We start from the raw sequence: 14,965 nt of genomic DNA on the forward strand, positions 1-14,965 counted from the left end.
CGTGAGTCGATATTTTTATTTTAATTTTTTTTTTCGTTGTTGTAATTTTCACGGACAATCGACGACTACGACGATCTCTGTGCTCATGCAGCCGCAGTCAGTCGGGCGCGCGCGAGTTTGCGTGACCGAGGTTCCCGGTGCACTGCGAAATCCTCGGCGGCAAAACGCGCGACGCGTTGCATTATATTATATACATATATAGGCAACTGCGACCAGCAGAACACCGGAATCACTTCCGATTCCAATTGTTCGACGCCTGCCTGGGCCTCGCGCGCGCGCCCGCCCGAGCTTATGTACAACGCGTGCATATATATACGGTCGGCTACAGGATCGACTTCCGTTCGTTTCACCGCGCCTGTTGCCATTCCATCGTGTCCACTATGTAGGTACCTTTATCGCACACATATCCACGAACGTTATATATGCATATACGTATATAATGCATGCGCGAAATACGCTAATGTAACGTCGTTTTACGCGCGCGCATTCGCATTCACACGGACACACAGAGAAACGCGTAAATGTCCGTGTATGTATAGACGTTATGCGTTGTTGTATGTCGTGTGTGCATACATAGGTATCGTATATATGCACGCGTTAATGCTCCTATATATATACACTATATACGTAAGAGAGGAAGCATATCGCGTATGTGTGTGTATGCAGTCGCGAGCAGTCAGTCGCGCTCGAAGGATTTTGACACCGCATCAAATATATCACCTGTTCGCGGGAAGGACGCGCGCAAAATGTATAATATCGTATATGCACCGAATCTGGCCGCCGACTGCATGCGTAACGATCGGAGTAATGGAACGTATAATATTCAAAAAATAATATTCAAAAAAAAAAATTTAATCTTCGCCAACTTGATCGTATATTTTTATTTTGGTGAAGCCACGAGAAAAATAATTGTATTATTCTCTTGAAACAGAATGTTATATAGGCCGCAACTGGGATATTTCTATATCCGATTCATGGCCTCTTTATTCAAATTATCTCATCGATGCATAGAAATTTTTTCGCTTTGAAAAAATGCTACGTTTTGATACTAGTATGGCTGCATATATGTCTATAAATAAGAAACGAATATCTTCATGTGTAATAATATTATTAATTATTCACCATTGTTATTTCCACAACAATAATTCAACGGGCAACAATAGAACTTTTTATTCATAATGCGAAAGAAAAATATTTACAATATGTACAGAAAAAAAGATTTGTATTCTATATTAAAAATCACGGCCAGCAATACATTGGAATAAAGTATTCATTATAGTAGTTATAACATTATGAAATAAATTTTTTTATTTTACGTTAAATAAAAACAGTATTTCTGTAGTTATGAAGTTGAAAATTTCAAGCGTGGTTATTATCAATTTTTAAAACATAAAAAATGTTTCATCAAAAATTCCTATTTTGAAAGTACTCTTCTTGCACATGGACATTACTCGTATATTCATCGACGCGAGATATACAATGATCTTAAAGCTGTCATGTATGATATTGAACTGTTCAAAATCTGTTGAATGACAAAAATTTATTAAAATTATTCATGAACGATTGAAAAAATTAGCTCACCGTGCTAAATGTTTCAAAACTTAAAATGATTGTTGGTCCACCCATTAGAGTAGGAATTTTCATTGCTCTATTCATTAATAATACTAAAGCTAGTCTAGATTTTGGTGAATAATAATGCCAGTTTATGCTGTAGCTGGATAACTCATTTGGTTCAAATAGTTTTATTGGCAAAATATTCAGATTCAGAAAATTTAATTATTTTTACCAGTAATTGAAGAACTCATACCCCGCATTACGTATCAACTGGCTTGGTATGCAAGCATTAATAGTTCCTATCAGAATAGCAAAGAACAATGATAAGATATGCATAGTTTCTTTTAGGTCCTTTTCCAATAATATTACTATCTAAATATCAATACAGATAAAAATCGATAAAACATTTTTTATGTTGAAAGTATCCTCAGAAAATATTTTAGGTTTGGAAAATCAGGAACAACTGATTGGTATGCAAGGCAATGAAATACCAAACGTTAAAATTTTATATTTACCCAAGTACCAAGTATGATTAAGTTGAACGAATTATTAACGAGGCAAAATAAAAACATAGGACTTGAAAAAGAACACACACTTTTGAAGAACCTACAACATAAATCAATTTTGTTACAGAAGATCAAAAATGTTAATTATTTAAATTATCAAGATATTTTCTTAGTCTAAATTCAGTCTTCAAGTTCAATGAAGAAAAGAAACCGGAATGTCATTTAATTTGACATATTTTGATCGCGTAATAACTGATAAAAATATATCTTTGATATGTTCATTTTAAATATCATTTAAAGACAATGTGTTTTATTTATAACGTACTCCATCGATTTTTGATGTTTATGAATTATTTTTTTGAGCTTATTGTACACCAGTGTTTCTGTTTTCATTTCAGCTGAATGCATTTTATGTCCGAACTCGATGTCTATTTTTTCCAAGTAATATCTAAATTTTATAAAATATCACATAATTTGATTTAAAAGGATAATGAAGTATTTGTCCAAGCAATACTTACTGCAAACAAATTAGACTTCCTATAGTTAGTCCAGTGCTTAGCCAAAGAAAAGAGTTCACAAGTACAAGAAGTAGAGTGCAAATTGTTGTAATTATCACATTGAAAGCAAAAATTACGTAAAAGAATTCATTACTGTCTATAAAATATACCGAATTGAATTGTAAAGATTTCTGGAGTTGATGTTCTGGAGAAATCTGTGATAAAAAAATGTTTGAAATCACAGGAAAAACCATGCCACCTATAAATGCTAAACAAGCTCCCACTGTAAAAATATGAATGATAATTATTTACTTAAACAATTTTCACTCTTGTGAAATCATTACCAACTTCAACTTCGTTTATAAATAGAGATTTTTTTACTGATTTCCAAATTATTTGTTTAGCCTGTTCATCATTGTTTTTGAATAGTTGAGTTAATTTTGTCATTATATCTATAATCTGAAAATTATGACAAATGACAAATTATATCAAATCAGAATATCGTAACAGTCAAATGACATTATGAACCTTTCTATATTTCATCATCATATAAACATAGAAGAAAATCACGAGCGAATAATTCGAAGTTAGGAATAGAGATTTGACCACAGAGCTGAAATTTACATCAAACTTATTGATTTCATTCAACGTAGTTAAACCCTGAAAATTTACTCCTTGCGATAAAATGTTATTTGAATTGATTTGAAGCACTTACCATGCATACTAATGAAATAAAAAAGTATAGAATAAAGAGAAATCTTCCACTAGATTGTATATTTTTATTTTGGAGTGGCCACAAAAAAAAGAATTGCATTAATCTCTTGAACAAAAAAAACTGAGATGAGAACAATATTTCTATACACTCAATATTCTCTTCATTTATATCATCTCGTCGGATAAACATTTTCGTATTCAAAATAAAAGCTTTAGGTCACTTGCTTTAAGAAGTGAACATGTTTGATATTAATAAGGCTGCAAGCATGTGTTTAAAAATGAAGTATTTATTTCCCATTGTCATTTCTTGGAAAAATAACAGTAAAATATAAATTAAATTTTAAATTATAAAACAGTTCTCCTGTATAAGGGGCACATGCCACCTATATATTTTTGAACTTTCCATGCGAAGAAAGGTAAATAAATAATAATAACAATATTACCATTTACATTCTTTTAAAATTATACTTATATTTTATATATTTTTTCCGAAAAACTATTTATGAATTTTCACCGTAATTGGATAAACCCGTCTAAATAGAAATGATACAATAATTGTATATATTTTTATTTATTGTACATAATTTCGAGCCTTTTTTAATTTTCAATTATTTTTAAGTAAAATATGTTTTAGATGTTTATTAAAAGTGTCTTTTAAACACATAAAAATTTATGAGTTTTTTGGTATTATCTGGCTGTCTTAATTCATAACTTTTTGTACAGACAAGTCAACCCAAAAAAATACACATTTATAATTTAGAGCGTAATGATATTTGATACAAAAAATGTTGAAAAATAAAAAAAGAAAAATAATTTCTAAAAATGCATGGTTTTATACTCTATAGTGCATTTTTATTATCCAACGCGCTAATGAAACCCTCCAACTAGTTCATATATTCTATCATTATGCCGCTCTGCAGAATGCAGATAGCTGTGCACATGGATCGAAGTGAAGTGAATCGGCTGCTAGTTTTGAGCTATCATCACACTAGTTCCAATCTTAACCTCTCTCCGCAATAGCTCTTTTATGTAACACACTGTCAGCAAGGTCCGAGAGCAGTCGTGTGTATAGCTATAAAAACAATTTCTTACATTCGCACCAAAACACGAATGAAGGACTGTACGTGTCAACCTGCTTGAACATCCTCTCGCAGGTATATCAGCGTTACCAGTTGACCTTTCGTAATCTATTCATTTGAATTTTTGTGTACGACTAAAAATCTGCAGGTTAGGCCTTCGCCCAAAATCAATCGCAAGTTTCGCCTCTCGATCATCGTTTGACACTTTATTCGGCCGAGTCGGCGACAATCAGTCGAGCTGATTTCTCTAAACCCTTTTCCAGTTATCAAATTGCTGCTCCACAAAATGGGTTCCAGTCAAAGCACACGCAAATTAACCATCAACAATGACGAAGACGATGCCAATGTCATCCGCATATCTGACTCGGTGGCTCAACGTTTGGCTAACGAGCAATCAAAACAATCCGATAAACAGGAGGTCGCGAGTCCTGCGGTAAGGACAGCTCGCGAAGTGGAGCTCAGTCACACCGCTCATCCTCACTTCACCATCTCTGCGTTGGAAATGCAGCAACAAAAAGAGAGAGAGCTTCAAGAGCAAGAGACTTATTATCAACGCAGATTGCAGAATTTAGAAAAGACTCATGAAAAAATCAATACTGCTATTGATACCGAGTATAAAAAAGCACTCACTATTTTTGATGATTGTAAAGGTAGGCTAAAAGAAAAGTTCTTAAAACAATAGTTATAATAGTGTTGATAAAAATTTTTTTGTATACGAATAAACTCAAGCTTATAAAATCTTTCAATCGTAGTTTGAAAATTCATTGTAAATTATATATGTTAGTTGTAATCTGTTCTTAATTCTGTGATAAATTTTGTTTCTAGTCATCAAAGCTCAGGATGCCGTTAAACCTTGCATCGAAAACAGACAAAAAGTTTTGAAATGTTATCAAGAGAATCCAAGAGAAACTCTGAGATGCGCGAGCTTGGTTGAAGAATTCTCAAGTTGTGTGGATCAGCGCAGGGCACAGCTTATGCGATGCAATTAACACATAAGTTAACTGGTGTCAAAAAACCAAAAATGGAAAAATTTTATTCTGTTTTACTTGAAAATACATAATGACTAGTTGTTGGTAGTATACAATGAATAACTAATTTGTGGAGTATTTTGAGATATTGAATGACAAATGAGTGAATGCAAAATACAACTATCCTGGAGCAAAATAAAAGTTTGTTGTTCGTGCAATTTCTAATTTCCACTAGGTTTGGTCAGATGAAAGCTCATGAACTTTGGATTGTTATTCATGGTTCTTAGAATATTTTTATTAAATAAAATATGTATAAAAAAAATGAAATTTTTCTATACCCAAATCTGCCCCCAAAAATGTATGATTATGTTCAAAGTTTTAATTTTATTTTAGTGATTTTGTTTATTGAATAATTTATTTACATTAAAACAAATTATTAGTTAGGCCAACTTGCTTTTGAAAAAAAATTAATTATTAGAGATTACTCATTCAAAAAGTCACACTTTAAACTTAGAAAAAACAGTCTTATACAGAATAAGTTTAGTAAATAAAAGTACAGTCAAAATACCAATATTATAGTATATAAATTTATCATTATTAGAAAAACAAATTTATTATCATCTTCTCAAAAAAAACCATTTCCATACTCTTAAAAAACATTTGATTAACAAAGAAATTATTGACTTTGAGGTCAATAAATACAACTTCAGAGAAGCTTTCAGATGTGATTAAGTATTACCATAAGTAACAATACAAATGAAGAAACTATACATTATAAAACACTTTACTGCAGATAATTAAAAGGAATTGATCCAGAAACTAGTTGAATCACAAAAAAAAAATATTAACAATTAACATATCAGTCGCTTTTTTTATCACCGCCTGCAGCTAGCATTTTAGCATGCTCTTCATTCAATCTGTCATATTCCTTAGCCAATGAATCAGCCTGAGATTTCACAGCAGATTTATCCTTCTTTTCTTTTGATAACTGATTTTCTAATTTTAATTTCTCAGCCTCCAACTCTTTGATTTGAGATTTCAATTCATTAACAACTTTGTCATGTACTTCATTGGAATCATTTTGAGCACTTTCACCAGATTTTTGTAAAAGATTTCTAGCAGCAGATGTAGCTGATTGAGCTTGCTTCATGGATGCTTCATTTTGAGCCATAAGGGTTGCCTGAGTTGAGATTAAAAGAACAAGGCGTCTAATCACAAGACTGAGAAAGAGAGAAAATCCAGAAATGTAAAAATTTCTTTGTGCACGGAACAGCCTCATGTTTCCTGTAACAAAACACATTTATTTTTGGATTAATTGAAACATAATACAACAAAAGACATCAATTAATTACTGTACAATGTAATTGAACACAGCAGTTGGCAATTATACATGTACAACAATTAAGATAACTTCAAACTATTTTTAAACATTCATTTGATTTATATCATATATATTTTTCGTTCACTATTATTGGCAGGCAATTTTTCACAACAATCATTATTATGTAACTTTCTGTCAAATTTTAATTTTAATAATAATAATAATATTTGAGATCACTAACATACCTTGCATTTCAGTGTCCAAATGGTTGTGTGCATGATCATGCAGCTCAGGGCTGGAATATTTTCTGATCTCGCGTATCGCATCAAGCAAAAACAAAACTAGTATTGCTAATAAAACTAGGAAGTAAATTGATGCCTGCTGACCCAAACTTTGTAGGAACCTTGATTTGAATAGTTTTTGCCATCTTTGTGGAGAAGCTATTGGCAGTACCAATAAAAGTACAACCAATATTTCAGTGTACAAAAAACTAGCAATAAGTGTCCACTGAAGACTCATCTTGATGAATTATTTTTATCTGTAACATAACCAATGATCGTACATTAAAAAATGATAGCACATAACATTCGTACAGGTAATCACGTTAACTCATCGTGATATTAAATATGACGAAACAATAATTCGTCCATAGTGTAAATATAACTGTATGAATCATAATTTCAAGTATGTCATCATTTGAGATTTGGATTTTGATTAACAATAATAATGTTGTGTTTTAACGCCCGCAAAATTCGTCGATTTTTCGCTCACACTCTATTTTCCCGACAACGATTTCTATTTATACGAAGTCATAGGCGATAATGCATAGATATAATTATAATTACCTGTTTTTTTTTTAGATATTACACGACTAACTGACCGCAGTCGCTTGCAAATGGTACACGATGATAATGGCTTGCCACGCACTACTATTACCGAGCTGCAGGTGAGTTCAAAGTTCGTGTTTTTGCGAGCTGGCGAAATTTTATAAATAAAATCACACTCTCGTAGTATCCACTGGTGGCTTCTCTCGCTCTCACAGCTATTCGACTTCGAGCTTCGACGTGCGTGTGTGTTCGGTTTCGGTGCCTTTGCGCGATGAGACGGCAACCGAGCATGAGCAGCGCAGCGAGATACTTACAAGCGCAAAGAGTGGGATCTTCCCGATTACCGTTTTGAGCGCTGTACTGCATATAGGCTGCGGCCTGCTGCTGCTGCTGGCGAATAGACTTCACACACGCATCTCGGTGTATGGTTCATTGTACCAATACATGGATATTACGTGTCCTTAGGACGTGGGTGTTGAGATATTTCCAAAAAATGGAAATCTAATGACGTAGTTGTCTTCTTATGAATGCACTATATACATATTCATCGAAAAATGAACGTAATTTAATATGTAAGTTAAACACGTCACGACCCTCTGTTGCACGTCACGAACTCAAAATCCGTACTTTCTTCACATGATACATTTTTTTGTAAATACCTAATTTTTTAACAAATAGACTTTTTTACATCAAAAAGAGTCTAAGGTAAATTTTTGTTCTCATATTTAACATAAATGTGACATCTTCAAATTTTCTAAAGAATGAACCATATATTGAACTCTAGCAATTCGCTCTTTGCGATTTTTTGCAAAAACTGATTAACACTGTATTAATTAACTGGCTCAATATCTTTGGGTGTTGTGCTGTTTTTTGCAGCTTCATCATTGCAGGGTAAATATTATTTCATCAACAAAATCTTAAGAAATAATTACTTTAAATTATACTTTAATTTATTAAACCTGCTGTGATAAAATCAAAGGTGTACCAGACCGGTTTTGTTATAATTGTAAATTAATAATTATTACGGACCTCTCACGCATTAGGTTGTTCATTTTCAATAAACATTTTTGCGAAGATACATTCTAAGATCCTCGATTGTTTTTTTTTCGCTACTTAGACATCGAGCTGACGCGAAGTGGATCAGCGTGCGGAGACTGGCCGAAGTTCTATTTTGAAGTAAAAAATCGTTGACTCGAGTACGAGACATTTTCTCGTTATTTACAATGAAAATAATTAGACCAGAAGTAATTTAAAGAATTGTTTTAATTTTTAAACGATACGAATATCATCTTGTATTTGTCGTATTACGGTTGATCGACTTCTTTGAGAGCAAAAAAGCACCAAGATACGAATGACGATGCGCCTGTCTGATGCAACCATGACATCAACTTCATTTGCCGCATTCTAATTACAATTCATGATTACAACTGTATTTCTTGAGAAAGTTCAACGACGTTTTTCCAAATAAAAAATGCTACGCATGGAATGATTTCGCTTTTGTTATCTATCAATCACATTTCTTTATAAAATAGCTTAAAAGATAATAGTCATTGAAAGATATGCAATTATAACGGGGACTGAATTAGGGACCCAGTTAGATCAATTATTACAAAACGAAAAAAAAAAATATCTGAGAAAATAGCGGCCACGCACATTTGCTGGCCGCCATCCTTTGGCACCATTTACACGCAGCGAGTGCAAATGCCCGTGCTGCCCCATCACACGTATGTCGGTACTTCGCACACATCGAAGCTTCGGTTTACATGAGTACACATACACACACGTCACACACACGCAAAAATCTGTGCACACCATAAACAGCAAAACGCACTTCGACGTTTTACCGCTTGCTGTGCCCGCGCGCAGAAGACGCGTTTACTCTTGTCAAGCGGCGTCAGCGTTACTTTCTTGTGTGTACTTCAACAATTGTGGCGCCAAATTGTTACTATCGATACTGTTTGTAAACCCTTTGGCAGGGTTTCCGAGCGATCTGCCAAAATGCCGGCCTTTCTCAAGCACATCGAGGTTGACAACTTCAAATCTTACAAGGGCAAACTGACCATCGGACCGCTGAAATCCTTCACCGCGGTTATCGGCCCTAATGGATCTGGTAGGTTATGTTGTGACTGCACTCAACACTTTGTTTTCATCTGTTATCTTTGTGTGGGTGTTTTGAATAATAACTCATCTCTGGATTTTTGATCATGCAGGCAAGTCAAATTTCATGGATGCCATTAGTTTTGTCATGGGAGAGAAGACGAGCAGTCTTCGTGTTAAGAGATTCAATGAACTGATCCATGGTGCATCCATTGGGCAGCCAGTCTCTCGCAGGTAACATTTTTACTTGCCCATAAGTGTTCATAATTTCACTCATAAACTATAACAAAACGATCAATTCCATAATATATAGTTAGGTCAGAATTTTATAAATTCTCTTATTGAAACTTTCATCCCACACCTGTTGAACTTTCTAGTGTAAACATTTCTTCATTTTTGTGTCTTAATTTCATGCATTTAAAACTAAAATGTAAATTTCATCCGCTCTCTTACTATTTTTTTTACAGTGCCTCTGTCACGGCTGTGTTTGAAATGGAAGATGGGTCAGAAAAAAGCTTTATGCGAGCTGTTCATGGCTCTTCATCAGAACATCGCATTAACGGCAGTGTAAATATTTAAATAATAAACTTAATTTTACTATAAAAATAAAAAAATATATTGTAACTTTTATAAATCTTGCTGTTACAGGTTGTTACAAGTGTAGTGTACCTCAATGAATTGGAACATCTTGGAATTAATGTGAAAGCAAAAAATTTCTTGGTTTTTCAAGGGGCTGTTGAGTCTATTGCTATGAAAAATCCAAAGGAAAGAACAGCACTATTTGAAGAAATTAGTAATTCAGGTGCACTGAAATCTGAATATGAACGTCTAAAAGCTGAAATGTTGAAAGCTGAAGAAGATACTCAATTTTCATATCAAAAGAAAAAAGGTATTGCTGCTGAAAGAAAAGAAGCAAAGTTGGAAAAAGAAGAGGCAGAAAAATATCAACGCTTGAAAGAAGAATATGTTGAAAAACAAGTAGAGATGCAGTTATTCAAGCTCTACCATAATGAAAGAGAAATTGAAAGCTATGAACAATCTCTTAAAAAGAAACAGCAAGAGATCGAAAAAATTGAAAAGAAACGTGAAAAAGCAGAAGAAGTATTGAAAGAAAAAAAGAAAGAATCTGGTAAAGTAGCACGTGATCTAGCAAAAATTGAACAAGATATTAGGGAGGTAGAAGTTGAAATTACAAAGAAGCGACCTGCATTCATTAAAGCTAAAGAACGAGTTGCTCACATGCAAAAAAAGTTAGAGTCAGCTAAGAAATCCCTGCAACAAGCTCGAGTAGCTGATGATGCTCACAAAAAAGACATTAATGAGTTATTAGAAGAGTTGAGACAAATAGAAGAAGCCAAAGCAACATATGAAGCTAGTATTGCTGCTCAATCACAATCTCAAGGACGAGATGTTCAATTAGAAGATGAGCAAGTAAAAGAGTATAATAGATTAAAGGAAGAAGCTGGAAAACAATCAGCTAGATATACTCAATTGCTTGATTCTATTAATCGAGAACAAAAATCAGACCAAGACAGACTTGACAATGAAGGAAGAAAGAAAAATGAGCTAGAAAATAAAATTAAACAGAAAGAGCATGTTTTGGAAGAGGCAGAAAAGCGTATTGAGAAGCTTGAAGAACATATTCGCAATTCTGAAACTATGCTAGAAGAGCAGAAAAAACTGCGAGAAGATTTACAAAGTGATGTTGGTAGTTCAAAGGATAGGATTCAAGAATTGCAACAAAATTTGGAAAGCATTTCAGAGCAATTAGGAGATGCTAAAGTTGATAAACACGAAGTATCCAGAACTAAGAAAAAAACAGAAATAGTTGAAAATTTCAAAAAGCTTTTCCCTGGAGTAGTAAGTTAATGTTTTCTAGCTAAATTAATTAGTTAATCAAATCCTCCTTATTACAATCCTTATTATAATTCCAAGTAATATATCCAAATTATATAATACCTCATTTTAATATAATTTTTTGTAGTATGATAGAATGTACAACATGTGTGAGCCTATTCATAAAAGATACAATGTTGCTATAACCAAAGTTCTTGGAAAATATATGGAAGCTATTGTAGTCGACACTGAAAAGACTGCAAGACAATGCATTCAATACTTAAAAGAGCAATATCTTGAACCGGAAACATTTTTACCTTTGGATTACATTCAAGCTAAACCTCTGAAAGAACGTCTCAGGTACAACTCAAGTTTAACTAATTGAAAATATAATATTTTAGATTTAATTATATTTTGCAATACATTCTTTCATTCCAGGAATATCCAAGAACCAAGAAATGTTAAGTTATTATATGATGTTTTGCGATTCTCTCCAAAGGACATTGACCGAGCTGTGTTGTTTGCTACTAACAATGCTTTAGTATGTGAAACTCCTGAAGATGCTAATAAAGTTGCTTATGAAATGGATAAAAAAGCTCGATATGATGTAAATATTACAGAAAAAACATACTTATTACTTTTTTCATACTTTTTTCATGATTATTCTCTTACTAAAAATGTTTTATTTACAGTGCGTAGCTCTTGATGGAACATTTTACCAAAAAGCTGGTATAATTTCTGGTGGTAGTTTAGATTTAGCAAAAAAAGCTAAGAGATGGGACGAAAAACAAATGTCTCAACTAAAAGCACAAAAAGTAAATGATAATTTTTAATTAATACCATAATTTTTATAAGATCATCAAATTAATACATTCAATTTTGTAGGAAAAATTGACAGAGGAACTTCGAGATGCTCTGAAGAAATCCCGCAAAGAATCCGAGTTGAATACAATCGAATCTCAAATTCGGGGTACAGAAACCAGATTGAGATACAACAAAAGTGATTTAGCTTCTACAGTAAGGATGAATTAAATTTTGAATTGTTAATGTAGGTATTCAAAAAATATATTATTTGCTATTTTTTTCAGAATAAATCAATCTATGAATCGAAACAAGAACTTGCCAAAATTAAGAAAGAACTAGACAAATTCATGGTAATTAATTTGTTATCTTTAAACAATATTGTTAAATTAAATATATTTTATTAACATTTTTTTTTTTTTTTTCATTAGCCTACTATTACAGAAATTGAAAAAACGATGGCAGATCGTGATAATGAAATTCAAAATATTAAAGAAAAGATGAATAATGTAGAAGATGATGTATTTTCAAGCTTTTGTGAGTCAATTGGAATCTCTAATATTCGTCAATATGAAGAAAGAGAATTGAGGTATTCTTTTTTTATGGTTTTATTTTTTGGTGTAATCTTTTTACATTTTTTATGCATAAGATTAAACAAATTATAAATGAATTTTTTATATTCCATTAGGTCACAAGAAGAAAGAGCTAAAAAAAGGATGGAGTTTGAAAATCAAATGAACCGAATTCAAAATCAATTGGACTTCGAAAAACAAAGAGACACAGAAAGTGAGCTTATAAATTTTCAATCTAAAATTGTTACTTAATTTTGAAATAAATTTAATAATATGAATTTATTTTTAGGCAATGTATTGAGATGGGAACGTGGTGTACAAGATGCAGAAGACAAGTTAGAATCAGCTAAGCAAACGGAAAAGAATCAAAAAGGTGAAATAGAAAATGATGAAAGGCAAATGGAACAATTGAAATCTTCCAGAACTGCTAAAAAAGTGGAATTTGATCAAAAGGAAGAGGAAATTGGCAAATGTAGACGAGAAGTAGGGGCAATTGCAAAAGATGTCCAAGCAGCAAATAAGCAGCTAAACTCAATTGAAAATAAAATTGAGCAACGCAAAGGCGAACGCCATACTATTTTAATGAATTGCAAGGTCATTAAAATTTTACAATTTTTTTCAGAAAGTAAAATTTAAAAATTTTAATTTTAAAATCCAAATTATTTTTCAGATGGAAGACATAGCAATTCCAATGATACGCGGTAATATGGAAGATATTGCTAGTGATACTAGTGCCGTTAGAGATAGTGAAGCTAATGAAAGTGTGAGTACACAAAAACAGTATGAACGAGAAAGTCGTATTACTATCGATTACTCTGGATTACAAGATAACTTGAAAGATATTGACGAAGAAGATCTCAAAAAAACAACAGATAAACTAAATAAAGACATCAATGAATTACAAAATACTATTCAGCGAATTCAAGCACCAAATATGAAAGCCATACAAAAACTGTATTTAGCCAAAGAGAAACTACAAGAAACAAATGAAGAATTCGAACAGTTACGTAAAAAAGCAAAAAAAGCAAAAACTCAGTTTGAAAAAGTTAAAAAAGAAAGATACGATCGATTTACCACATGTTTTGAGCATGTTTCAAATGAAATTGATGCTATTTACAAGGCTCTAGCAAAAAATCAATCTGCTCAAGCCTTTTTAGGACCAGAAAACCCTGAAGAACCTTACCTAGATGGTATAAACTACAATTGTGTAGCCCCTGGAAAACGATTCCAACCGATGTCTAATCTTTCGGGAGGTGAAAAAACAGTTGCAGCTCTTGCTTTACTATTTGCAATTCACAGGTAAATTTCGCAATAAGTTTTCGTTCATTTTTAATACAAATATTTTAATTTTACTTTAATTACAGTTATCAGCCAGCTCCATTTTTTGTTCTTGATGAGATCGATGCAGCTTTGGATAACACAAACATTGGAAAAGTAGCAAGCTACATTAGAGACAAAACGAATTCACTTCAAACTATTGTAATTTCGTTGAAAGAAGAATTTTATTCGCATGCAGATGCTTTAATAGGAATTTGTCCTGACGTAAGTATTATAATTATTCTCAATGAGTTTAATCGTTCAGTAAAAATAAATGTTGAAAAAATTTTTATTTTATAGGTTGGTGAATGTTTAGAGAGTAAAGTTCTGACACTAGACCTGACGCAGTTTCCACAGCACGTTAGTTAAACTGTAGCTTTTCAAATTATCATCCCACCAAGACTTTCTTATGTCAATAATGAAGATTTGATTTTTGTTGAGTACAAAAAAATGAATGTTGTTTAAGTTAATTAATTAGGCGTTTAAGATTGAAAAACGCGAGATTAAATATTATCTGAAAACTATTTAAATAGTAAATGTCAAAAACTTACGAGAAATTATCTTTTTATTCTAAATGTTTGTGTAGAATGTTGTATTTATAAATCCATGAAGCATGGTAAAATTTTGATTATTAATGACGTCGAAGATACCTGTTCAACAGATATTTTGCTAAGTATTAAGTTAATATAAAATTTTTTTTATCTATTTAACAATATTATTTAGAAGTATGTCTTAATAAGTTTAAATAAAAACTAAACTATAATCATAGTGAAAATTATACTTTAATCTGCAAGTAGTTACAGTTTCGATCAATAAAATCCAAGCGTTAGTTTTTATACTGTACAAAGATAAAATAAAAATTGTTCTACAAACCTT

At 32.2% G+C, this 14,965-nt stretch overlaps 3 protein-coding genes across 6 annotated transcripts; 2 read left to right on the forward strand and 1 right to left on the reverse strand.

Annotated features, from left to right (window-relative positions):
• Positions 1-4,233: 4,233 nt before the first annotated feature.
• Positions 4,234-5,640, forward strand: LOC106655458 (MICOS complex subunit mic25a). 3 transcript variants are annotated; one of them, XM_014375878.2, is made up of 3 exons: positions 4,234-4,498; positions 4,614-5,000; positions 5,176-5,640. In XM_014375878.2, the coding sequence occupies exons 2-3, from the start codon at positions 4,637-4,639 to the stop codon at positions 5,337-5,339; spliced, it is 528 nt and encodes a 175-aa protein (XP_014231364.1). In that variant the 5' UTR covers positions 4,234-4,498; positions 4,614-4,636; the 3' UTR covers positions 5,340-5,640. The 3 variants fall into 3 exon arrangements, with proteins under 3 accessions (XP_014231364.1, XP_014231354.1, XP_014231346.1); XM_014375868.2 differs by having other exon boundaries at positions 4,234-4,425; XM_014375860.2 differs by having other exon boundaries at positions 4,236-4,425; positions 4,499-5,000.
• Positions 5,641-5,905: 265 nt separating this feature from the next.
• LOC106655229 (B-cell receptor-associated protein 31) lies at positions 5,906-7,748 on the reverse strand. 2 transcript variants are annotated; one of them, XM_023462807.1, is made up of 3 exons: positions 7,490-7,748; positions 6,885-7,181; positions 5,906-6,602 (listed from the first exon to the last, which is right to left on the reverse strand). In XM_023462807.1, exons 2-3 carry the CDS (start codon positions 7,156-7,158, stop codon positions 6,178-6,180), a joined length of 699 nt encoding a protein of 232 aa, XP_023318575.1. In that variant the 5' UTR covers positions 7,159-7,181; positions 7,490-7,748; the 3' UTR covers positions 5,906-6,177. The 2 variants fall into 2 exon arrangements, with proteins under 2 accessions (XP_023318575.1, XP_014230999.1); XM_014375513.2 differs by having other exon boundaries at positions 6,885-7,177; positions 7,485-7,748.
• A 1,467-nt stretch (positions 7,749-9,215) lies between these two features.
• On the forward strand, positions 9,216-14,961 carry LOC106657712 (structural maintenance of chromosomes protein 1A). The gene is made up of 15 exons (XM_014379374.2): positions 9,216-9,576; positions 9,677-9,797; positions 10,031-10,130; positions 10,212-11,423; positions 11,548-11,759; positions 11,838-12,006; positions 12,092-12,214; positions 12,285-12,416; positions 12,488-12,553; positions 12,632-12,789; positions 12,889-12,986; positions 13,062-13,366; positions 13,443-14,071; positions 14,137-14,314; positions 14,390-14,961. The coding sequence occupies exons 1-15, from the start codon at positions 9,465-9,467 to the stop codon at positions 14,456-14,458; spliced, it is 3,684 nt and encodes a 1,227-aa protein (XP_014234860.1). The 5' UTR covers positions 9,216-9,464; the 3' UTR covers positions 14,459-14,961.
• Positions 14,962-14,965: the final 4 nt, after the last annotated feature.

This window comes from Trichogramma pretiosum, unplaced genomic scaffold (assembly GCF_000599845.2).
Source record: "Trichogramma pretiosum strain Unisexual culture from Peru unplaced genomic scaffold, Tpre_2.0 scaffold1, whole genome shotgun sequence".
Lineage (NCBI taxonomy): Eukaryota > Metazoa > Arthropoda > Insecta > Hymenoptera > Trichogrammatidae > Trichogramma > Trichogramma pretiosum.